The following is a 27,600-nucleotide window of genomic DNA, read 5'->3' on the forward strand; positions in this document are numbered from 1 at the left end:
AAAGGGACAGAAATAGTTAAAACTCATGAGAGTTGAGTTATACACCAGAGATGGGAAAATTTAACAGTGGTCCATGCCTTGAGGGTGCTGAAGCTGCAGACTGCCACTGGGTAGTTGTGTTGTGTTTGCTTATCAAAGCGATATGTAAACCCACATTAAATTATTGGAAAAGCAAGGGCTGGGTAATGCACGATGCCATATTTCAGACATTCCTAGCAATGTGGAGAGGACTTACTGCCAGTAACTGTGTAAACATGGCTGGAATACACAAGTCCAATTCACAGGACTGAATTTTAGCTAAGGTCAGGATGGATGCCCTGAACTTACACTGTGGGTTTTGTAATACAGGCTTCGTTTTGACAGCTCCGTAAGCATACCATCAGCTCTTTGGCATTTTCAGGCCAATGACATTAGTAACTGGAAAACAGAAGTGTTAGCTATAGACTGCAAATTGCTTTTTATAGGAAAATAATAAGTATTTTGTATTCACATTGTCCTTTCAAATTCGAAACATCTGACCATTTATAAAGAGTTCTGGCTTATCAAACAAAACTCTGAAGGCAAGTTTGCTGAGCATTACACTATGGGAGCTGTGCGATTTAAGAGTCTTGTCCTGCAGGATGATTAGGAAGTTACGCAAGCTCACAGAAGGAGTTCTATTTGGGGAAGGCAAGAGAGGGATGCAAAGGCAGTTCGAAGTTGCACATATGGTAAGGGAAAACTATAGCAAAAGATTTTTGTGTTTGGTTTTTTTTTTTTTCCCCCTTGGACAAGCTGGTAAGACATCCTTTTGTCTTTCCACTGATCTAAGATACTCAGAGAAACTTGTCACCGAAATACAGAAGTTCTGGGGAAAAGAAGTCTTTCTTCTAGATGCCCAGACACAACGCAACACTGGTAAGAGCAATAAAGGTAGAAAATGGTCCAGAATGGATAGTACAGGCAGTCTGCGTTGTTTTTAATTTTTCTTTAAGAATCCTAAGAAAAGAATCCTTACAGGGAAAAAAAAAAAAGAAAAAAGAATAAAAGCAATAAAGATAATAAATAGAAGATAATGGCACTGAGCTGAATTTGCATACCCACGGACAGATGTTAATGTGACTACACAAAATAAAAGCAGCAATAGCTAAAGAAATTTCACTGATAAGAAAATGGAGGTGTTTGGCAAGAATTTGGGGATGAATGTGTGAGGATGCAAGCAGTCTACAGGATCCCAAGGGAGAGGGAAGAACAAAAATGACGGAATGTAATTTTCAGTAATCTTTGCTTTGCAGAATAAAATTCTCACAAAGCTTTAAAGGGAAGGCTCAAATGTGGGTTTTTTTTTCAATGCCAACTAATTCACCTATTCATACTGTTACAGTTTTTAAAAAGCACAAGAAATGGTATATCTTTTATCTGTGAGTTCCGTAATTCAAAAATGTGCATAATGTGGGACTTAGTTTTGGTCACAGTCTTCTGTGACTTAGTTTTGGTCACAGTGACTTCTCAGCAAGGTATAGGTGTTTTAGTAAATATTTTAGCAGCAGTGATGAGGTACAGAAGATGAGGCCCACATGCTGTGCAGTTAATTCTGGGTTTATAAAAGCAATCACTCTGCAGACACTGAATAATATATAAACTCTCTGTGTTAATGGTTCCCAATACTATATGAAACCTAAGAGATTTAACCCAGGTATTTGTGTGCAAGTAGTGAGGCACAAAAGAGATGCCTAAAAGGATTTCAGGAAAGAGGAACAATACATGTAAGTTTACTGAAGATTTGTTTAAAGTGTACAAAATGATGCATCATTACCCTGCTTTCTTACTCTTAAGATCAAGTATTGATTAGATGAATTGTTTCAATACACGCTATTTTGGAACAGAACTTTTTTTATTTCACCTTTTTTTTTTTACTTTTCATACAAGCAAAAGAATATTTTTGTAACTGTTTTGCCACCTAAGATTGCATCACTGTCTCTTCATGTTTGGACAGGTCTGTGAGAAGTCACAACTTTGAAGATATTGTTCCTTACACTGTAGCTGACGTAGCCAAAACATTTCTGAAATTATGGAAGTGCTTTTTTAAACCCATGACAAAGGAAAAAAGTTAATGCGATCACCTTGTGGGATGACAAAGAATGTCTCTGATTTTACACAAGGGAAAGTTTACTACCTGTTTCCTTTGGAATAATCTGTGGCAGATGTATGAGTGTAATTTTTTGGTTTTTAAACAAGGACTCTGGAAAGAATCAGTCCAAGGTGGCATGGCTTTATCCTGCTCAGAGGCGAACAGACATTTCATTTTGTACATGGGAATGTTCCAAAGAGCATTTAGCTAACACTTGAACACAGAATCTATAATCATATGGCTGCTCATGTGTCTCAAAGACACACATCACAGAAAATGCGAATTACTTTTTATGGGATTCAGTGACATTAAACCTCAAAAAAATCTAAATCATTCAGTATTTCAAGTCAAATGAGAATAACATCCTCAAATACTTTACATCCCCATCATTCCTTCCATCAGTTTAGCCTCAGAGAACAATTCTTAACACAGGAGGAAGCTGAGATACAGAAACCACATCTCATTCTACAGCAGTATTAGATGTGATTATTACTCATATTGTAAAGTTGTGTTTTATCTGAAAAAGCCCCTTGCTTCCTTTCTTCTACTGATAGCAGGAAGGACAAGTGGGTGCAGAGACTGTGTGCATTTCTAATGAAACAATGCAATTCCTTGCTAGGGGGTCACATGGATTTACATGAATGCCAAATTCAGATTTCTTTAAGACTCTTTTAATGAGGTCCCATGTGCCCCTTTTATACACTGAAGATTATTAATTGCAAAAAAATATTATAATTTTAGGCACACGAGTTTAAGAGCAGCAATAAGAAGGAGAGCTGTGTGTTTTATATCTACTTTAATTGAGTGATAAGCAGAAGGATCTGGCTCAGAGGGCCTTTTGATCAAAACACCAACACGCAATGTTAAGATTAGGTAGTTTTATCAATACAGTGTACTGTCTTATTTCTGGCAAAGGGAGAGCAAATGGGGGCCTGCCTGGCATCACAGATGATGAGATATGAATATATAACAGTCACATTCAATCAAGGGAGTTATCTACTAATCAGCAGTTAAATAAGAATGGCCAGTCATCCCCTACCAGGACCAAAAGAACACATGTATCTTTATTTGTCCATGGGATAAGACTACTAGCCAGCATTAAGAATGAGAAGCTCATGGCATAAGTAATTTATTCCAGTGGCTGTGAAGTCTACTGCATAAATTCCAGAAACAGAGAACTTATTTCAAATCAAGGTCACTATCACGATCCCTAGCTGAAATGGGATTTCTGAAATGTTTATGTGAATACTAAGATTCAAATATTGAAAATCCAATGTGTTTTGTTTTCTTTTCATGGGTATGGCAAGTATCATTAAACCTTCTGAGGAGCCATTGTTACATTCCAACACAGATGGTCCATCTGATATCTAATCACAACTAAACCACTAACATGCTTCTTAGCTTTGTAGCTCTGTAAATATGGAGCAACTGCTGTTTGTAACGGGCCACCGGTTTTGCGTTAAGCTAACAAGACAGGCTTCTGGACCAGCTTTGCCTGTGCTTGTCTTGGTCTGCCTAAAGATTTGTATTTGCATGCAATAGCAATTACCTAATTACCAGATCTCTGTTACCTACTTTGTTTTAACTTGTCATTAGCTCCATATAATTGTGTGATGTAATGTCTATAGTGATATATATTTTGTAACTAATGGGTATTTGTAACATGTAGTTACTGTGGGTAGAATGACCTATTAGTCCCCGTCCGTCCGTCCGTCCCCCCCCCCATAAAACACAGCACAGAGGACTATCAGAAGCTTTAAAAGAACCAGCAGAGGACAATACCTGAAGCCCAGGAGCTATAAACAACTCACTGAGGACCAATTACTGGTCATGAAAGGAATACAACCTCAGGAGCAAGGTAAGTCAAGTCATTCTTGCCAAGCCTTAGGGGTAGCAAAGAGAACAAAGAACAAGCATCCAAGGTACCTAAAACACACACTATGTAGTATATTCAGATGCAGTATGGACTTGCAGACCAATGAATAATAAGCAAGGTGTAGAGCCTGTTAGCAAATGCATCCTAAAGGAAGAAACCATCAACTCCAATGTCATACTTCTGGCAAAGGACTTAGGGTACTGACCCGTTGCTGTAAACCCACCCCCAGACTGAAATCATCAACCTTAGCACATAGAGGGGCAGTGGGAGGGCAAGCTTAACACCAGAGAAAGGGGGAGACTAAAAAGTATGTGTATTTATGTTACCTGCATGTAATTTAAACTATTTGATAAGGCTGTTATGACTGTTACAATCATTAAGACTGTAATTAGACTAAAAATAAATTCTTGGCTTTCCATGAATGGTGTATTCCTTTTTGCCTGTAACAGGATTATGAGTGTAACAAACTGGTGGGAGTCCAAGCAATCTATTCTCTAACTTGACTGCAACAAATTTCTCATAAAATATTGCATGGTTAAGGGTATTTTTAAATTTGCATGGGCAACTTTAATTCTGTTATTGTAATAAGATCATGCACTGGAATGCTTGAGTTTGCAACTTCATCATTTTTTTAAATCTAAAAAAAAAATAAATTTTTGCTGTTATTGTAATGAAGACTTTATCATTGTCAACAAAGTTATATTAAACTGAATTCAGAACTTAGATGTCTTGGGTCAAAACATACATGGACAAATAAGTCAATCTACACATTTCTTGAAAGCATCCCAAATGCAGGAAGAGATATTTGGGGGGGGTGGGGTGGGGTGTGAAATTAAGCTTGAGGATAAGTATAAATACTCATGTGCATTAGTGATATAAAGAACCCGAACTGATAACAATATTGGTTAGTTTTCTGTTTGATGTCTGTTCCTTACAGATGTATTTCTAGTAGTTAGTACAAGTGACAAAGACAACTGTTAAGAAATGTAGAGGGACTCAGAATACAGAACGAAGAAATGTAAAGCATTATTTTCAACTTACAGGAGAAAAAGAACAATAGTGCATTTTTCTGTTTATGGTTCAGAAAAGACTTTAAAGATGATCTTTTGCTTTGCAAATGAATCTCTTCAGCACAATATTAAAAGAAGTCTTAAGTCTCCAGAAAACAGGGAACAAATGTTTAGTTCAGAGACTTAAAGGTGGCCTTTCAAAGAACCAATAGTAAGGTGTAGCGACTATTATCCTGACCTCTTGGAAGGCTTTTTTCTCTGTAATGAAACCGTCCTCCATATCTAAGCTGTCTTTGCTATCATGTGATATCAGCAGAGACTTATGAGTGTCCTGGCCTCCCTGGTTGTGATTGTACTGTAATTATACTCATCTAATACAGAAGATGCAGACAGGACTGTAAAATGAAAATCTCTTTAGAATGGAGACCTAGGACAATAATGAAGAGAAATACTCAAAAGGATTAAATTTTGTTTCTGAATATTTGGATGCTTTCATAAAGGTCTGGGAATTGTTGTAAGGCAGAGACTGACATTTTAAATTTTTATTTTATTTACTTATTTCATTTTTCCACAGAGCTTCTAGCTTCCATTTTCAGAAAAGAACCAAAATCAGACTTGTCATTCATAGTTTGCCATTTCAATGCTAGAGTGAAGAAAAGTGACAGAAAGGAACCTTCATCAGCACCAAGGCAAGGGGAATATTGTAAATCATAAGGTAAAGAACGAAAATGAGGCTTGAATCAGGTAGAGCTACTCCCTCATCTGCAGGCAGCCAGCTACTGGCCCTTAGATTAGCAGAGGAGGGAGGGGAAGTTCTGCTGCAACAATTCTCAGTATAAATCAATCCCATTAAAGAATTGGGCAGTGGCGAGTGAAAAATGGTTTCCCCTTTCTTCTTTTTTGCCAAAAACGGTGAAATTATTTACCTCATTTGTTATGTTGTGAAGACCTAACATGTAATGATTTTTACAAACCAAAAAACTGTCCATGAAGTTAAAAATTTTAGGTAGTGGGAAGAAGAGAACAGTAATAGGAGTCTTGGCACAATTCAGCTCTAGTTTCCTTAGTTGAAGACCTTACTGTGATGATAAACAAGTGGTGAACTACTAAGGTGCAGGATGTGCTAGTATAGGTAAAACTGCATTCATCTTACACTATCAGCTCTTTCATTTGCTTCTTCCTCACCAATACATATTCTCCAGATTTATTTGTAATTTTGAAGCCATTTCAAAAATGCTCTGAATTTAAAAAATGTGTTGAGAATTCTTTCCTCTAAATCTGGAACATTTTAACGTTAATTACAGTACTTTAAATCCTTGAATATGTACTCTTCTGCCCTCAACACAGTTTAAGGGTAATAAAATGGGGACATCATAATTCAGAAAGACAGGGAAATGCTCTTCCAGTACAACAGGCATTACAGTTATTGTTCCTTGGTCCCTGATCTGAAAATAACAGCACTGTTATTAAACAAGTCATTTAAGACAAACCTTTGTTTTGTAATGCCGTCTTTTGTCTAATCCGCCTTTGTAACCTGGAATAGTGCCAATATAATGATTCAAAGTTCTGTTATGCAATACTTTCAATTATAGTTGAGACTGTACAGGACTCACAGTGACTGAGATGCAAATTTTGTTGGCAGTAATTCATAGAAGTCGTTCATGCTTTGCTGCTTTTGATGAATGAAACAATCCTAAGCTCATGCAATGATTGGTACTATTCAAAATAAGAGAAATGAGAACAATACTGTGAACTAAGCCACTAACTGAAACAGGTAAAGTAATTCTTTTTCTAAATCACCTCTCTACAACCAAATGGCTTTCAGGAAACCTAGGTGAATGTGCGTTCTCCAAAGAAGAGCCTGACCCCAGCATGAATTGTAGTGATTCAGTCAAGTCAAAGCTAAAAAATCCTTTTAAACATTTTGTAATCAGTTTTGTAGCTCGCTCCTTCAGTACCCTTTACCTTGGATAGCCACCCAGACAAACCTGGATTAAGCTACTCCCCAGAATGTAGGTGTCTGTTGTTCACTCCCAATATGGCTGTGCTCTTGATTCTCACTAAAAGTTTACAATATGCTCAACTATCATGTACATCCTGAGCACACGCACATTTATTTAAAATATATCACAGATATACCTATATATGGATACATACCTTCTCTAACTTCAGCAGTAACTGAAAGTTAGCCTCCACTGTTAGATTTTTAATTGGAAAGTTTTAGAGGTGGTCTTTAAAGGCTTATCTGCTAAGGTTTAAAAAAAAAAAAAAAAAGTCTTCTGACATAGTATAGATTCTGCAGAGTTAAACCTTCCAGAGTTTTCTACCATAGCACAACTGTACCACTTCCTCATTTACCATTCAAACTCACATCCAGAAAAGCCCTGAAAACTATACTGTTTGTACTGTACACTTAAAAATATATGAACATATGGTTTGTTAACTTTAATTAATGGAATCAAATAAGCATGCATCCATTTATGAAAACTCTTTCTCTATGAACTTGTATAATCTCTTCACCACTTAAAAAAAAAAAAAACAAAAACAAAAAACAAACAACAAACAAACCACAAAGCACTTAACATTTTTCCAAGGAAAATGCAGGGAAGGAATCAATTGGAACAGCTTTGTATTCAAAATCATCTGTGAAGCATCAAAGTTATGTTTGTTGGCATCTGTGCTCCAGCTGTGGGGTTTGGAGTTTTTTATTTTTTTAATCATGTTCCTTATTCCAACGAGTATGTACTTGATTTTGTGCATTTACAGAGTTGGAAAGTGAATTCATCAGGGACTGTTCATACTGCCACAGCCTTTAATGGTGTTTCACTTAAAGAACATGGTAACTTTAGATTCACAAGAGATCTATTTTACTGGATCTTGGTAAGTGACAATTTTACAGTATAAAGCTAGATTTGAAAAATAAAATCTTGTTTATACTTATTTAACTGTGTAGAGAGAAAAAGATGCCTAAAAAGGCAATTAAACCAGCCAACAAACAAAAGCCCCTTGCATCCAATTCATAAAAAAATATCTCTGATGGCAATGTTAACCAATTCTTTGATTGTTAGGAATGCATTTATGAGCAAGTCCTTATCTTTTTTAAAAAGCAGTCAGAATGACAAAGTCTGAGACTGACTGAGGCACCCCTGAAATCAGAAGATGACTAAATTGACTTCAATGCTTTTTGGATGAGGCCCCATTTTAGCAGTGACAATCAAGCACTAAAACCACTTTGTGACTCCGTACGAAGTATAACATGATTTTGAAGAGCTACAGAAACCAGATGGTGTATTTTCTCCGTGACTTTCAAAGATCATAGATTCTGAGTCCTCTTGCTTGACCTCTCATAGCCACCATAAGATTATTAGGTGCAAGTGTGGGGGGAGGGGGTGTTTGGGGGTTTTTAAGTGTAATAGAGCTATTGCTCAGTTCAGCAATTCTGAAAAGTCCCCTGCATGAACTCACCTTTTACCCTTGAATAAGCAGACTAGTTCCTGGTTTAGATGCCCAAGGTTAAGAAATATGAATACAGTGACAAAAATGACTGTATTTTGGCCAACTATTTTTTTCCAGAGAAACATGAAAGAATTTTCTTTGCTGCTTTCTCCTCTCCTGAGAGGTGACTCCACTCAAGAGAAAAGTATTAAGGGACTAGTCCCTGACCTCTTCTCTGCGGTACAAATGAACAAAGATAGCTGAGTTCAGTACATCTATTGATGAGGGACCTGAATCAGGGATGTGAACCACCAGAGTGCTACAGGAAGGAAGCTCACTGGGGGCACTGTATTAGAGGCAGAGAGTAAACGCTTGATGTCAATCAAGAAATCTGAGGAAGGGCAAAAAGAAATCAGCAGAACTAAACCGTAGAGAGATAAAGGTCATTAAAGGCATGAAGCCACTCTTCAAAAAGCTGAAGTTGTGTACAAGCAAAAAATGAATGGAAAGAATCATGGAATCCGGTATATTAAATGTAAAAACACAACAAGAGAGGCCAGAAAAGAATTGAAGGAGGAACTTTGAAAGGTATAAAAGCTAAAACTCAATCCTATTTCAAGCACGTCAGGGACAGAAAGATTGCCACAGAGCCTATAGGACCAATATATTACAAAGGCATACACAGGGCATTTAGAAATGGCAAGAACACAGCAGGCTGTGTTAGGTGAAAATGTTATGGAATAAATAGACAAAATGAAGAAAAAATGTCACCAAAGAATATAACTAAGGAAACAAAAATAAGGAAACTGATACTAGTGGCATACAGCTTCTTGCTTAAAATTACCTTCCTGTCTGAGGCCTGGAAGATGGTAAATGTGATGTCATTTTTTAAAATACTTCAGGAAGTTCAGGGGAACTATAAAACAATGAGTATGACATCTGAATTGGGCAAATCAGGGGAAATCATAATAAAGCATGAAATTTGTGGACACAGGATCAAATGTGATCTACTGGAGAACAAAATTATACACCCTGCTTTTTTATAAAAGGAAGCTACAAACCTATCAGAGTCTCTGACGGAGTCAACAAACACATGGTACAGGAGATAAGTTGATACAATTTACTTCAAATTCAAGAAGACATTTCACAATGTCTCTCAAAGTCTCTTAAGGAAACTTGCAGCCACAAGCTAAGAGAAAAGCTACTATCCTTTCACAGATAATTAACTGTTTAAAAGATGGGAAATGGAAGAGAGGAATAAATGGTCAATTTTCACAAAGAAAGATGTTCAACATGGTCTGTGCTGGGACCTGTGTGGTTAAACATATTCAACAGCATGGGAAGTACTGTAGTATCTAAAATGATGTCTACTTTCAGGAAAACACTCTGAAGTGGGTATTGCAGGGGAAAAGGGAAAGAGTAAATATATAGTTAAGAAAGTGCACATTCTGTATCAGGCTGGTACTGAAGGCAGAATGCAGTTCTAAGCACTAAACTCATCAATAAATTTCCCCCAAATAATCAAGGGTTCCTACCTTGTCAAAGGCAAAAGATTAATAGTCTATTTTCATCCCTCTGTCTGACTATTTTAGGCAAAGCCCTTCTGTGACTTTAGCAAAGACAAATACTTTTTTTTAAATCTTGCACTCTCATGATTTTCCTTTCTTCTCCACATTTCACCCTACCTGCCTCTCACAACACCAGAAATTCTGTTTATACATATTATTCTTCCTATGAAGTTTAAGGCAACATAAGTTAGTTTTTCTTGACATTTTGGGACTATCATGGAAAGTCAGATTTGACTTCATAGTTAGGGCATCTCATATTGCTATAATTCTTCAGTTTTACTTAGCAAACTAACCAGTAAATAAAATGCCAGTCATTCTGAAAACAAAAGAAAGAAGTGAAAACATTCCCCTAACTAAAGACACCAAACGAGACTGCATTCTTTACTTTTTTCAAAATTACATTTATATGACCCCCAGCAAGGTTTTTGATGGATTAATTCCTATAATCCATCATTTGCTTTTTTTCTCGCATTCCGTGTAATGGATCATTTTTATACTTCATACCAAATTGCTGATGCTAGATTTCACTATATGTTTAATATTCCTTTCAGCCTTCCATTTCAGAAGAAGATCATATGCAGTGATATTACTTCTTTTTCTAAGTACTTTAAAACCTCTTTAACAAAATATTCATGCTGCCAAGCTATTTCACACAAATGCTTCAATATGTGAATGGGGATTCTGGATCAGCTTTTCAATAAGGGGTAGGATACATAAATTAACTGTTTTTAATAGGGAGCTTAGTGAATTTGCAAAGAGGTTTATGTTCTCCTATGTGAAAGCATATAGCATAATTCTAGTTTTGTGAGCAACTGCCTGAAAATTTTTGAAACTTCTGACTGAATCTCTTTTCATGTTTTAAATAGAGTGAACATACTTCATTTCAGATTAAAGCGGGATTATAGGTCTTGGTTTTCTAGATAGAGTAACAGCCAGACATACTCTCTGGACTTCTGCTGGCTGATGTCATTTAAGGCTGTGAAACGACTTAGCTAAGCCAGGCAACACTGAGAGATGTGGGTCTACTGACTAACTCTCATGTTTTTCATATAGCTTGTGTTGATTGGGATGGGGACAGAATAAACTCAGCTGTGGGAAACGAAATTTTTGCTAGTAAGAGGTACATCCACAGTAGTATGACATTACCAGAACAGTAAATTGACAGAGCCATGCTATCCGAGCTCCCACATTGCAGATCTGAGCCATATACAATGTCCTCACAAGTGTCGACATGTAAATGGCCTTTTATAAAGGATCTTGGAATCTGCCAATACCTTCATAAATAACCTTCATGTACTAAAAATGGGGTTGCTTGTGAGTAAAGGAGCAATCACACAGAAAAGTCTTGTGTCGAGCAATGTGCAGATGTTGGCTACATAACAGTCTCATGTCTGACCTGGTGCCGAGCAAACCAGCCTGTGTAACTAGCAAAGTAGCTGTAGTGCCATAGGATCTAGGAGAGATTTAAGTTTCCTTTCCCTCTCTAATCCATGAAGGAAATGAATGGTTCAAGTACTATCTCTGACACAGCCTGCTTCTCCTCAATACTTGCGCAGCCTCCTAGCTGGCATGTTGTGGAAGAAACGGCTGGCCACAGGCACAGCAGGATGAACTGCACAAAGAGCTGCCAACGAGGGTACCCTGAGCTAGGGACCATGGAGGCATTTAGGATCTCCTAGTACTGCCTCATTCTGCAGAAATGTTCACAATTTGGACGTTAATATGTCAAGTGGTAACTTGCAAGTTTTCTCGTGCATCCTAGAGGGAATCAACACGGTTTCATCAATTTGTGCCAGCCGAGGACCTGGTCAACTCTTAATTTTAAATGTGAGTAAATTGCTAGCAGATTTAGCATGTCAACTCTACCATTTCTTTTCTACTTTTCTTTCTGGAGATAGATTCAAAGCCCGAAGAGATCAAAGTGAGTCTGTCCTTCCTCTGAATCAGATAGCTGAAAAATAAAGGTATAGTCTACAGCTGCTTTTCTCCATCTAGAGCCTCTCTGACGAAGCAGAACAAGAACTGCATTTTGGGACTGACTTATTTCTGGACCACTCCCAGTCTGCACAGGGGCTTCACCAATTTCAAGATAAATCAACTGCTTTATCTTCACAGAGTAGTAAATGCTTCACTGATCTCTCATGCTAGAAATTGTTATAAGTAACAAAGTTGGAGATTTTCATAATGTAAACTGAAAGGCCCATTTTTATTATTTCAATTTCGTTCACCTTTCTGATGGTTCAGATGATGTAACAAGTATTATTGAATGAGAAAAACTCTGTTCTGGAATCTGCAGGATTAATAATTTTACTTTCAGCTGCGTTTCTCTGGCAGAAAAGAAATATGCTATGTGATGTTGCTTTCAAGTACCATAAGGGGTCCTAATAGGGGGATTGTGAAACTGCATCCTGCCCTTCAAGCTGCAAGGCCAAATCACTGTGTATGCTGGTAAATGAGCTCAGTGTTTGCATAAGCTTATATTCTCAGACATGAAGAATACAATCCCATCTACTGGATTCATTTAGGCCTAAATATTATTATTTCAGAATGTTGCAATAGACTGAGTCACAACATCCTGAAGATACAAAATAAGTTATAAACACAATAAAAACATATGTTTGCCTTTTTTTAAGGCTTGTGAACATGCTTGTTTAAGATGAATGTCAGAGGTTTTGCATAACTTAATGCCTTTTATTTGGTGGCTGTAGTATTAGTGCAGAAGTCTTCTAAGCCAACAACTGAATGTGGAAGGGATGAGGGAATCAACCCAGGCAGAAAAAAACAGGTAGTTTTAATAACTCCATCAATAAATATTCAAAAAATTGTTTAAATAATGCCCCAACCTGATATAAGCTGGGTGAGAATAGGGCTGCCTGACACTATTTTCAACGAAAAGCAAATTCCTACCACAGCCTAATAAATTAAAAATTACTATAATGCTCTGAGACTACATGAAAACAAAAGCCAGCAGATAAATATCATTAATTTGGATGGAGTTCCATTTAATTGCACTTGGATGGCTAAGGACTGCTGCCAATTAGCTCAACTAACAAATCAGTCTTGCACTCTTTAACAGTTGCTGCAGTAGTGAAGCTATAATGGCAACAGCGCATATTACTTATTCAGGTTTCATCTGTCCCTCAGTTTACTGAGGTCAAAGTGAAGAATACTGAAACAAAACTCTGCTTTGTGTTAACCATCAGGTCTACATGTGAGCACACTTTTGATATAAAGTGTGTAAACACAATTACTATGTTTGCAGTGTAGCATTTTAACTACAGGTGGCTAAACCTAAAAGGAACAAAATAAATCAGAGGTATAATTTGTTGTAAGCTGATTCAACACTCACTTCCAAAGACGAACACTGGAAATGCCATTCTAGATCTGGTTATTGTCAAAGGACAGCACAGAAATAAGTGGAACGCCCAAAGCACAGCTCTCAATCTGATTGTTAATATTCAGAAAAAGATTTAAAACTTTAAAATGTGATTTACTATGCTACCTAAACCGGGGGTGGTTTTGTCTATTATAATTCTAGTTCATCCCTGATATCCTGCACAATTTTAGTTGTGGGGGGGTTTCTTTGATTCTTAAGATTTAAGTCTCAGCAATTTCTTGCAACAAGTTACATCATTTAACAATGCCCTGGATAGAAATTAATTCCCTTAACTGACTTCATATTTCCTTAAAATTCAGTATATTACAATACAGGCTGCACAGAAATCCCAGTGTTCCCTCTCTAAACCTATCATTCCTTTATATATTAGTCCTTCATACACTAGAACCCTGCCTACTCTGATTTATCAGAATTCCAATATTTTGCCTTTCTTTGGGACATTTTCCAGGGCTCAGCTCACTTCCACCACTGGCCGTATCCTTTAAGAACAGTAAGTGGCTACAGAACAATTTTATGTAACAGCTCTATCATGTGTCTGAGATCATTTTCAATGCCATGCTTCATGCACCCTTTTTTCCCATTTTGGTTGCAATTGCACAATGACTTAAGGTTGCTACTGAACTGCCTACAGTAAAAATAAGGGGTTTGCATACCTACAAAGACATACCTTTGTAATGGAAGAAACTTTGAAAATTTGTAGATGAAATCATAATGAGCTTCCATGACTTCAGTCATTGATCCAATGGTGTCAGATAAATTCAGTTTCAAAATAAGCTCAGCTTTGAAGACAATAGCAGTGGTGGAGAAATCGCGTTACTTGCAATATGTGAAACAAAAAGTGTGATTTCAACGAGCTTCAGTCCAGACTGTTACAGTCATCCCTTCTGAGATTACTTTATATGAATTCCTGGACTACCTTTTTTGTCTCTACTGGAAATACCTTGCTGAAATATCCTCAATGCTAAAACTGAACCTACATTTTTCACTGCTGCACAGCTTTTCTGGCTTATAGCTAGTATCATAAACAACTCACACACCAGGGTCATTCTCCTGTCTTATTCCTCACTCTGCTTCAAGGTGAGAGCAGGAGTTTCTGTTAATTTTATGTTAAGTTCATGACTTGGCAATTATATTATAACTCACTTTACTTCTATTACTTCAGCCCTCAAAGTCATCAATACAAATCAACCTTTGTATTGATGATGCCCCACAACTTCAGGTCACCAGCAAGTGTAATGCAAATTTGTCTACCAAATTACTTAGAACAAAAGTCATTCCTTTAGGAAATCTAGAGTAAACTCCCAATAATCTGATGTTTCCCCTTCCAGGACAACCCACTGGTATGTCCTGTTAGCTTTATCCATCTTTTAACTCCTACACCTCCTTGCTAGTATATCACTTTAATGATGACCCCTTTTTGTAACACTGTATCACAAATTTAATACCATATACTTTGAAGCTGCTCCATTTTGATTGTCAGAAACCCCTGTATCTTCTTGAAGAACAACGCCAGAAAGGTATGAAGTGGTCTATATTGGCAATATCTTAAGGGATTGCACTCCACTTTCCATTTAAATCTGCATTATTTTTTACCCTAAAGTTTTTCAGCATTTTGAAAATAAGAGATCAGGTGAAACAGCCCATCTCTATCTGCATCACTTTTTTTCATTTCCTTGAATTTGGAAATGAGGCTTGCTATCTTTTTTTTTTCCTTTCTAAAAACAAAAGAAAACAAACATTAAATACAGCTCTAGTCTTTCCATTACTCCAGGACAGAGCTTACTTTGTTCTTCCTTTCAAATTAGTGATCCATATAAGTTTATGACATTTACCATTTATAAATTGGTGCATTTCTGTAGTGTAATAATTACTATAACCACCTGTTATATTTTGAATTTTAGCCAGATGCTGTCAGGGGTCAAGAAGAATTATTTTGAATATGCAAAATTGTCTACATAGGTTTTATCTTATTCCTTATCTTCCTTTTAGCACCTGAGACTGGTTGCAATTGAAGACAGGACCCTTAATGGGCTGAGCCAGGACTCTGAGACAGTACAGAAAATACTAGATGGGCTACTAGAAGACTATCTGGTGTATTCTACTCCCATGACTGCTAGACGGAGGATAGGAAGAAGCTTCCTCCCAGAACAGATTGGTAGAAACACGGGGTGTTACATCTGTTGTTATTTTTTTGGCTTAAGTTCCCCCAAAATGCATTTCAGTTGCCACAAAATTACCCATTCCCTGAGTCTGCTGAAATCTATCTGTAATTTTTTTTTTCAGTTGTCCCTGTTTATGTCAGTTCTGATTTCATGGACTTAGGTATCAAATAAAGCTACACTACACATACTAAATAAGCACATCCATAAGCACTGGAACTAACGAAGCCTGATTTCCTGTAAGTTTATATTAAAAGTCTTTTAAATTTTTCCTTCTTTCATTTCCCTTTCCCATATCTCCTGCCTGTAGGACTTAGCAGTTCTACTGCTAAAAATTAAAGGACATGCAGTGGCCAGTCACAAGCTACGTATGTGCTAACATGGACACTCATTGACCAGCACCTGATGCCACTTGGACCAAACACGGGACTCAGCTGCAACTCTTTCTCTCAAGGTGGGAACTAATTTAGGTTTTTGACCTCTATTGGGCCACTGTTTTTCATGCAACTTGTTGCAACTCCATGTTGTCACCTAAGACAGCCCTCTAATCAAACACAGTTGTAATGGGGAAGTGGGTTCCTTACTTATAAGCAGAAGGGTAAGAATACCTGACAGATTACCATATGATCCTGTAAGCCTTATTACTTGATGAAACTAAGCTAAAACCATGCCACCTACTTTTTGTTTTGATTTTTAGTGTACAATGACAAAGTTATGGGTTACTTTCCAGAGATAACTGAATGTTCTAGGTTCACAGCAATGAAAAAATCTCAGGCTGGATGAAGCATGAGTTCCCAGGAAATATCCTCCAGCTTCAGTATCACTCATTAATTTGTTCTAAAATTAGTGCAGCACAAAACCTCAGCACCCAACATCCTTCCTTCCTAAATATATTCCTCCTTTTTCATTCATATTCAAAAACCAGCTGAGTCAAGGGGAAGTAGAAATTCATGTCTCGTAATGCTGAGCCCTTGAGCCCAACACTGTGCCTGTTGGGTGCAGAATGAAGGAGGTTGCAGATACTTCTGCTTTCTGTGGTTATCAGATACAGTAATGATCACAATTCAAACACAGAGCCTCATACAGTCGGCTGTAAGGAATTGATTCTAAGTAACAATAACAAAGACTACATCTACAGCATGTGAGCCCCTGAAAACTGCAACAAATACCAATACCTGTGACAGGACATGCTCTGGTGAATGTGGTGTTTTAGGAAACAGTGCGGCAAATTCTGGATGTCGCAAAACAGGTCTCCTGTCGCTGATCAATAGGACTCTCTAAGTGGATGAAGATACTTGGTTATCCCCCGAACTTGAGGGGCGCATTGGCCATTCCCTACGTCCAGAGTCCTGAGAAGGCTTGTGCACAGTTACAGTAAAATTTGTTTCCTATGTTTTTTTAAATAAAATTTGGACTTCTGAATCAAACGCACATCATCTGTATCACAGGTACACATATGTCCAAGGCAAAGCTCCTGAATGTGAGAATACTCTGGAGAACCTTTCTAACTAAATTTGAAAGAGATTTCAAATCAACTGGCATTGGTCCACAAAAGAAGTCACTGTACCTGTCTTGGAAGTCCGTAAAAGAGCTTCCTATAGGAACCTCAGAACAGGACTGCAGTCAGTGTCATTTGTCACAGGTTAAACTGAATTGCTTGAAGTGGAGTAGTGACAGTTTTCCACCAGCTGAAGATTTATTTCTCAGCTTTAAATTATTTTTAAAATTACGTGTTTCTCAAAAAATGGATGCTTCACACTGCTCTGTTTTAAGCAAGAAAGCAAACAACTTGCAGTTTAGCCTCTTTTTAAAAATTAAATAAATCAAACAGCAAAATGATCACTGGATGTGTAGCTAAAGACTACCTTCAACACCTCACATTTGGATGCATATGCACATCAGTTCAACCAGTTTATGTTTCACGTTTACCTTGACTATGCACGTCAAGTTGATGACTCACTTTACTGACAAAGTTGAGCACCACATGTACCATTAATTGACATGTGTTAGCATTTTCTGAAACTACTTCTTGTGATTTTGTTGGGGTTTTTTTGTTTTACCCTCTTTAATTACTTAGCATTGCTTATAATTGCAATAGCATACGCAGCATCAAAAGAAGACAAGCTCTACTTTGCTAAACTTTTAAAACATACAAAAACCAGCTCAACGGATTTTACATTATAGACAGAAAAAAGGATTGGAACAGGAAATGAGCATGAAGTAGGCAAATGTCATACAAAAAGTACAATTTTTTGTACCTCATGCTTGTGAGAATATGTTTTCTGGTTTTGCAATAGATGATGTGTTATTTTATTTTTCTTTAACTCAAAGAGGTAAAATGGAAACTTAAAAAAGAACCATTAAAAAAAGCATAATAACAATCTTCTTTTCTGGTCCCTTTTCTCTAGACTAGGCATTTGAAGTTTGTTTTGTGAGATGGCAAGTATTTTAAAGGCAGACTCTGTCCTCTCTGGACAAAGTACTTCTGAAAACCTTCCATCTTCAAATTCCCTTTAAAAACTTAATGAAAGAAAACATTTCTGACATTTGTTTTTCCAAGACATTCTTTTCATCTTGTGTCATAACAGAAACTTTAGAGTACAGATAGTTTTTCTTCCCAAAGTTTTGTGTTCAGCACACTTCCAAAATGTTGAAATAATAATAATAATAATAATAATAATAATAATAATAAATATGAATGTGACACTAGAAACTATTTCTAAGAAATAAACAAAATTCCTCCTTTTTTTTTTATTCCACAGAAAAACCCAACATGCTTTGTTTTGGTATATGGAAAATATATACACTTTACCAGTCTCCCATTACAAAAACTAAAATTAATGCATATGTTAGCATTACTGAAATGAGAACACAGACAAATATACATAAACTATGTCACCCAACTTGAGCCTCGAACTAGTTTTCTTATTCTAGCAATGATTCTCAAAAAAAGTTATTTTTTATTACTGGCCTGAGGAAAATTCAACTGAGATTATGCTTCTCAGGGGAAAAGAAGCATTTTCTGAAGCAAATGTATGACTTATCTGAGTACACTGTAAAATCTCAAGATATTTGTCCTCTGAGTCATATTAGCACAGTCCACAGAATTCCACAGTTCCTTCTCTAGCATATGTATCACCTGACTACATGAGAGTAATACCTGTTTTGTGATCCACTTAAGCTTTCTATTACCAGATTTTAGCTGCTCTTAAATTTGGCTGTGATGGTCCTATCTCTTATTAGACGATTTCAAGCATTCTTTACTAACTTTGTTTAACGTAAAGACCTTGACAGGTCCTTATGGCTCCACATTTTGATTTCAAGCTTCATCTTTTTGACCTTTAGGAGTCTCTGTGGTCTAATTCTCCTATATCATAACGATTTATGGTTTTCTATATTCAATGTAAATGCTTTCAGTCCTAAGTCTCTGGGCACCTATTCTCATGTATTGAGTGCACTTCAGCGAGAGACAGACCTTTAAAATATCATCATGTTTTTCTCTCTTTGGAATATTCATATGCATCAAAAGATTTATTATTATTATCATTATTATTTTATAAGATGGTAAGTTTGCACGAATTCCAGGGAACTCACTACTGAGTTCTGATAAAAAATATTCAAGTGCCTTGGTTGATTTCTGCTATAAGACAGATAAAACCACGGAATCAACTGGTGAGAAACATGGAAAAAAGCAAAACACAGGCAGTAGCCATCTGCTGTGATACTACAGACTAAGAGCAATACAACCAAACTAAAAGGAAGGAAAAATGCTCAGTAAAAATCATGTAGTATAAATCATTAGGTGGACACAGACAACAGCCATGAATATGGTAAAAGCTGCAAAATGAGAACAGCTAAATAGATTAGGATTGACTGTACTGCAGTCTCACAGCCTGGTTGCAGATTGGAAAACAGAAGAGGTAGGTTCTGCTACAACATAAAATCTGGTGCCCTGATACTGCTGGCAAACGAGCTGTAAGACTTCCTTTCTTAAGCCTTATAAAAACAGTTGTTGTTTTTCTCCCCCGACCCCCCATTGAAAAATGGTTCTAAAAACAAAGAATCGGCATAGTTGAAAGGGGTCCCAAGACAGCATTTAGTCCACCCTACACTTCTGATGCATCAAAAATTTCTTTTCATTTCAAGATGAAATGAAGCCTAACATAGTTATTATCTTCTTAAATAATATGTTCTCCAGTCCTCTATCTACACATTTTTCTTTCCCACTTTTTGCGAACACAAGTCTTGACTTTACAGACCACAGACTCTGAACTACACAGCTGCAGAAGACCTACGGCAACTTATGCCATTCAAACGTTGTAACAGTTTCCTGGAGTTCATCCTCACTGAAGGTAAGTAAGAAACCTGGAGTCTCCTTTCTGATTAAAGCTATCATGTAATGGTTGAAAGAGAGAACTGGGTATTTTAAGTCCTTGAGTCTATTTTCAGCTATGCCTTTAATTCACTTGGTGAAAATTTGGCTCCTAACATCTTTTACTCCAGATCAGATATCCAGTAGACAGGGTAGATTGCTACCACTTTCTTTGCAACTTTTCCCAAGATTATTAGCTTTCCAAGTGCTCTGAGATACTCAGAATAAAAGATTTTAAAACCAAATTAAATTCAGTAAATATCTTTCACCACCTAAGTTTAGTACCTCTACAACCAGTAAAGATGGGAAATTAGTAGTAATAAGGCACAATAATCTCTCTTTTATTCACTATGGTAAAAATCCATAATTCTAATTGTTTTGAAGTATACATACCTACGAGAATTACACAAAAATTTGGTTGAAACAGAAGAACCTCTGACGAATAAGCAAGTTTTGATATCCCTGCTCCTCATTCATTAGGGTTTTATTAATATAAATATTTCATCCATTCAACAATTACAAGAAGGCATAAAAATATTTCAGATTGCTCTTTCCTAAATTAATGAAACAAACTCTTAGAAGAAACAAAGTATTTTCTTCTCCAGATCACTTATTGACAAGGTCCTACTATAGCTGCAAAACTTTTGACTCAAGACAGGTAACTTCCAGGTTCAAATTCACTGAAACTTAAAGAGAACACAGACTTTATACCCGAGTCCTTTGTCTTGCAAGAACACCAGGGTTTATAGAGGATTTCTACTTTAGGTTGGTTTCCATCGGTGCCTAAGTATTAGCAAGACAACTACGTACTCCAAAGCTAAGCATTTTTTTGAAACCATCAACACGATAACTTTCAAATTAATAAAAAACCCAAAACCATTTCCATAGCTGAACTGGTAACCGTTTTGTGACACAGCAGAGACAATGTGCTAAGACTGGTAATAAATTACAAAACCGGGTAACATTAATCTCAAATAAGTTATAATTAAAAAATGTTTACAGTAAAGGTTTTCCTAATTTCGTCATGGAGCTTCCCGAGAAAATTAGAACTACGTATTTTTCATTTCAGACCATGTGAAGATTCTGTGCAAAACAAAATACTGCTTTCTTTCACGAACATTAGTATGGGATAAACAGGGACGACTGAGACAGAAAACCTTCAGACTGTGCTCTTTTCTATGCTAGTCAGCAACGTCTAACAATAAATCTAGACCATATGTTTGCTTTTTTGTGTACCATCAGGGGGAGACAAATATTTTGGAAAATGTGTTATAATTCTAAGTTATTAGGTTAATTCTTAAAGTTCAACTGAAAGACAAGAACACCTGTTGGATGTTTTCAATCTACTGAAAATGCAATTCTACCACCAGGATGAATGTTAAAAAGAGAACAAATGCTGGGAAAATGCACAAAACCTTAAAATTCGAAAAAGGTAATAAATGATCCTTTCTCTAGTATTGAATTACTGCCAGTCTAACAAATAGACCACAGATGATGACAAACCTCAGAATTAAGCTTAGTCTCTGAAATGAAGGCATATAAAAAATGGTTGAATATCTGAAAAAATGTATTTTTCTTCTACCTCTTTAATATTCTGGAACAAAATTGAGTACATGTTTCTCAGTGTGCAACATTAGGCCTGGCCATTAAGCACAACATGGCTAAAACCGAACTCTCATTTTTCCTTTGAACTGTGCTCATTCTTGGTCACTGGGGAGATTAACACCACCATCTATCATTCACCAGTAGAATCTGTCTTCTGCAGTTTTGGCCACTTCAAATTTTCACCCAGGTTATGCTTTCTACGTAATACCCCATTCAGTGACAACCCACCACTAGAATTCAAATTATCATGAAAAAGCACTCCAAGGTTCATCTTCTGATATTTACCTACAGTTGCTAAGACTTTGCTTCAGCTTCTCATTGTCCTGCAACAATATTCTTTCCTCTGGCTTTGACAGTGTTATCCATTCCAGAACACTCACACCGAGGTTATCTTCCCAGTGTGCTGCAGTGAACGTGTCACCCTGCTCTCTATATGTCTCTGCTTCACCCATATACTACTATGCATCATCTCATTCACCTTCAAGAAAACAATGTCCCATTTTGATGTTCCCAACACATGAAACCTACCACCTGTATTTGTTCAGATATAAGAAAAAGCCCCTATCTGCTTTCCCATATGTTTCTCTTCATAAACTGAGTATCCATAAAGCACTTCTATTCATTCAAAATCGTCCCACTACAGCTTCAAAGCCTGACGACTGCTAGGCTGCTGCCGTGCCAAGATCACTATTGCTATTCAAGCTTACTTCAGCACTTCCTGGTGGTTCCATGTATTCACTTATTGGCTTCTTGATGTATTTAGATTCTAAATTTATCTTTTTCTGTGCTGCACAGGACCTGATACACTAGAGTCCTGGGCTCATAGCTAGAGTTCCTATGTACTCTGGTGATAAAAATAAAAACCATCATAAACCTGTCAAGGACACATCCACATCTGCACCAACCTTGCCTCACGAAGCTCATATTCTAGACGATATTGTGAAAAAGATGAATTATATATATTTCTGACTGATAAACAGCGTGGATTTCAGCACACACGAGCAACACAGAGACAAACACGCTCTGGTCACTCATGTTAGGGGTACAACATACAGACATACACAGATGGACATAGGGACATTCACCCTATGCACATAGGGACATCCATGGCATATGACCATAGGTATTTGCTGAAGGGAAAGCTGAGAATTACTTACCACACTGCAGCCAGGACAGTCAGGACCGTTTTCACATGTCCTACGCCGCGCCTGGATCCCTCCTCCGCACTGAGCAGTGCAGCGCTCCCATGGACCCCAGCTTGTCCAAAACACATGAGGGGGGCACAACAAATGCTCATTGCAGTACCTGTGAGAAGAGGAAAACAAGGAGGCAAAGAAACTATTTAGTACCAAGACAAGACCTCCCCCAAAAGTCCCTCATTTGCATTATTCAGAGGGATGTTTGTACAGGGAAAGATTTTATACAAAGGGCCCCTCTCTATTCATAAAGCACTGAAATAACAGTTGTCACACTGCACAGAGTGTTTAAACATTTGAGATTTTTTTTAGGCCATAATTCTGTGGGTGAAGCATTTGTTTGCTTTATTCAGTGCCTTTATACAATCCAGGCGATACAATCATGTTCTTGTACTGCGAGCACGTAAGCAAGGTTGACAACTATTTTGTTAAAAACAGTTGTGTCTATACATCTGGGGCAGAAGTGAGTCAACCAAACGGAAGGCAACCATTTATGCAGGCAGTCTTTTATCAGTCTCCAGCTAAGCATTGATTAGGATCTCTCTCTCTCCTCTTCAGAGAGCTAAACTTGCTTTTTGCTTTCCACAGTGTATCCACTTTTATGGGTAAAAGAAAAGCTAAAACACTGATTCTAGGCATAAAGAACTGTACTGTTTTCATAATGTTATTACTTTATCTTTTGAAGGGTGCTTTTAGCTATTATAATCTTTGAAGGATTTCCCAGTGGGCTGCAAACTGATTCAGAGGCCTACTAGGTTCTTGAGGGAAACAGGAATATTTTACTACTGAGCTGTCATTATTGTAACAAGACATTCAGATACATGGAAGGTTCCCAACTTTTAGCGAGCTTTTTCATTTTTTGTAAAAACCTAAGATTCCTGATTTTTTGAGCATGCCATCCAGTAACTGTAGCCATAGCATAAGCTGCTTAGGAAGGTCCTTCTACACAGGTCCAAAGGATTTGGGCCACCAGCAAGTGTGACTGGGTTTCTTAAAGAGGCCAAGCTGTTATTTCAGATAAAGCAAAGCCACGACATATTCAGAAAACAGATGACCCTGAAGGAGTGGTCTAATATTTTATGGATGCAGCTGGGTGGATGCTCTTGTTCCATCTACTGACTGTCCTGAAAAAGCAAATCAATTTGTTAAAATATTTCCTCATTTTTTACACCAGCCATCCAAAGTCCACTGTCTTCTTGCCCTTCTAACAAGTTTCCATCACTTTTCACTCTCCTGCAATGAAAATTGACTTCAGTAATTCATTTTCTACAAAAAGAGAAATTACAGTATAAACCGTTGTCATTTTCAACAAGAATAACCATAACCACATTTTTTTTTTTTTTTTGCAGAAAGCCCCAAGATCCTCAAGCTCTAATTCTTCATTACCAAGGAATTTGCATGTTCAGAATTCCGTGGGAAAAAAATGTTGTTTGTGTATGTTATATACAACAGTAGGTTTATTACATGTGCTGGAGCCTATGATTCAGAATTTGTCCCTAGGTCTGAGCAACTCTATCAAAATTTAAAAGGTTGGGAGTGGGGTAAATAGGGGATTCACATTTAGTTTTGTGTTTCTGTATATTTAAGGAAACTATTGCTTGTATTGACCTCATCTGCTCTTTACCAGTAAATTGAGGGAAAAAAAAACCCAAACCCTCAAAATTTATGAATCTGCTATCTCAGAATTCTTCAGTGTGTGATTTGGGTAAGTAGCTTATACATAAACTACCTTTTTTCCTCCTGCATGTTCAATATTTGCAATTCACAGTTCGCATTATGCTATCACTAAAGATGCAGAGAAACATTCTGCACCTGGATATTCTTCCCCCAAAACTCCAACAGCTGCACACATTCTTTGTCACATGCAGTCATTTATGTGAATGTTTGTGATAGTTTGTGATCATTTATTGAGAACGTGTACCCAACGAAACATAGATGCGACATCACCATTTATTTAGTCAAATGAGTATATATTTTGCATATTTTCATTAGTTCTTAATGGACATGTGCTAAGTTAACTGGGGACACACACAGGATAAAGCAAGTCTGCCATGAAGTTGACAATTACTGATATTCAGCCATGCAAAAAGTAAAATTAAGGGTGGGACTCACCTCGCCTTAAAATATAGGCATGTACAGTGTAGCTGTCTATAAATGAAGTGGTCATCTAAACTGGAGCAACAGTTCATGGAAAGAAACAGCCCTTTTAAAAACATGATTTATGTCACCCTAAAGCAAATGCTTAATGTAGGTCACACAAATACAGCCCTCAATATACTGATTTCTCTCCATTGACTATTAAGGCTGCATGGGAAACAGACATCTAATCTCCCATTACAGCCAATGGAAATTTTCTCAATACAAGCTATGGAGGCTAGAACGATTAATTTGGCCAATATTAGGAATATACAGTAGAAGGAGACAAATCACACTGTTCTTTCACAGCCTGTATTGACTAAATTTCTACAGACCGTCGTGGAAGTTCAGACAGCTGACTCACACACAAGCACTCACATTTGTGGACACCTGAAGTTAGGTGTGACAAATCTCATTTAGATGAGACTCATGACACTATACAGTGCGTCTTTTAGTGTCAATGTGCCCTATCATCTGCTCGCTTACTTAATCAGAAGACAGAAAAGAAACCTAACAACTGACTCAGTAAGCACTTCAAAGGTTGGCAAATTCTGTTATCCAACACTATTTAAAGATGCAGTTGAAACTACAAGATGAAACTGAAAAAAGCCTTAAAATGCCTATGCAAGCTACTTCAATTTAGGAAAAAATTTTTTTAAAAAGTCAACAACAGAAGTGAGTGTCAACTTTTCCTTTTTTTCAGGAAAAGCAAATAAAAAAAACCAAAAAACAACACAGCATACAAGTAGAATCTTATTTTCATTTCAGCCAGCCAGCCTCTGAAAACATCAGGTATGTTTTCACAGCTAGAGACATCCCTGCAATTGATCTTTGAGAGCTCTGCTACAGCACGGGGCTTTGAGCCAAGTTTCATTATATCTCTTCTTGGCTGCATTTCAAGTCACTCTAACCATTTTTCCCTTTTGCTCTTTCTTCCCCTCTCAATTTTGTTCTCAGGACCCACAGGGCTAACATTTTACAGTAATTCAACAAAACATGCAATGCAAGAAACTTGAATCTGTGAAACTACTGCCCTCTCCCCTAATCTAACTGCAATGAGGTCAGAAGGGAACCTAGATCAGCCTAGAGAAATGTGGTCTAGGTCAGCCTAGAGAAATGTGGGTTTTGTACAGTGACCCTTGCCATTTCCCCTTGCAGTGAATCCAAGTTCAAATGCCCTAATAAAGCAATTGTCATACTGGGGGAAGGGAGAACATCCTCTGTCCAGTTGTGTACACAACTACTAGTTCCTACAGTAATATTTTAATTTTTACTCCAGGCAATTCCAGTACAACTGGAATTACTATTCCTGTTCCTATGAAGATCTCATCCTTCAGTAAAACATCAATTTATTTCAGTGTTGCCATGCAGCACTGAGTACCACAGGCTAACTGCATGACAGCTACAAATGTGTCTTTTATTCCACAGAGATGTTATTTAATTTAAATATGTAGTTCTTAATTTTGAACTAACGTGTATTTAAGAAAAACAAACTAACCTTCATCACTGTCTGCCCATTCCTATGCAATATACTGTTATGTGGTGGGTACTTGTGATTACCAGCTGGTGACTTACTGGGAAACACAGACTATACAGAGGTTGATGGGAATTCTGGATTCCTTTAATTGAAGGCAGACACATGACACACACACATGCCTTACTGGACCGAGATTACTGAATTGACAGAAATCCCCACCCAGGAGACTGTGGAAGGTGGTGAGGGCTGGGGCATGTGCTTCCAGGGGCTTCTGTGGAAGAAGAGAAGGAAGCAGAGGAAGCAAGGAGGATGGGAGCACACACTTCCCGGCAGACAAAAGAGCCATGTGAGCGCAAGCAAGCCCAAAGCCTCGTGGTGTTTGACTTGCTCTGCCGAAGGGGACCGGGCTTGTTCGCACTGCTCGGAAACAAGTGGTGCTACACAGAGCAGGCACTTGACTCTCGGCAGTTCCTCCTTCTCATGGAACCAAGCCCAAAAGCTCTGAATATCTGCTGAGGGTTGTGTGCAAAAAAAAGGTGACAATATCTACTGCTTCTAATCCTCTTATACACCCCAAAATTTCCAGGGCTTTCAAACGTTTACTCCTCATCTGAAGTCAATTTATTTTTCTACTTCTGATTTGCCATGCTTTTTTTCTTTCTTTTTTTCCTATGTAATAGAAGATAACTACACTCACTAAAAGCAAGGGATTCTCATTTTAATGTTCCTCATTTCTGCATAGATAGGAGGGAGACCAGTGGACTTAATGAGCCCATATCCACAGCATCTTCCACAGAAAGGAGAGGACAAACATTTTCACTCAGTGAAAAAGTCAAGACAGGATATATAGACTCTATAAACTAAAACTTAGAGAGTTTTCCAGCAGCTTTGGTGAATATTTCTCATACAGGAAAACCCAGAAATCTTTAAGCCCCTAAGGAATTAAGCAGGATTTCTTCCATCTGGAGTCTTAACTATAAAATTATTTTATCTGATTAGCAAATTTTGTTGAAATACTATTTTTACTCCCTCTCCATATTCTGTCTAAACACACATCAGCTGCACTTTTGACCTATTTCTACAAGGTGAATTGGCTTTATAATATCAGTCTTTGCTGCTATCTCTCAACAGTTTCCCACCCCCCACCCCTTTAGCAGCAGAGCATGCAACAGCTTAACCTATCTGCAACACTTTAAATTGGTAAATATTGCCATTGATTTCAAGGGAATGACCAGCCAGCACAGAGCTGCCTGATACAT

General features: G+C 37.4%; 1 protein-coding gene across 6 annotated transcripts in view; it reads right to left on the reverse strand.

The window, feature by feature from the left end:
- The window catches only part of SEMA5A (semaphorin 5A), a 354,504-nt gene that overhangs the window by 54,004 nt on the left and 272,900 nt on the right, over window positions 1–27,600 (reverse strand). For all 6 annotated transcript variants that reach the window (XM_087760523.1, XM_087760512.1, XM_087760495.1 and 3 more), the window contains one exon: window positions 22,690–22,837. In XM_087760523.1, coding sequence (XP_087616649.1) covers window positions 22,690–22,837 — 148 coding nt within the window. The remainder of the gene's footprint in view (window positions 1–22,689; window positions 22,838–27,600) is intronic.

The sequence above is a fragment of the Nipponia nippon genome, unplaced genomic scaffold, assembly GCF_047370975.1.
Source record: "Nipponia nippon isolate SJK-2023a ecotype South Korea unplaced genomic scaffold, ASM4737097v1 scaffold_1, whole genome shotgun sequence".
In the NCBI taxonomy this organism is placed as follows: Eukaryota; Metazoa; Chordata; class Aves; order Pelecaniformes; family Threskiornithidae; genus Nipponia; species Nipponia nippon.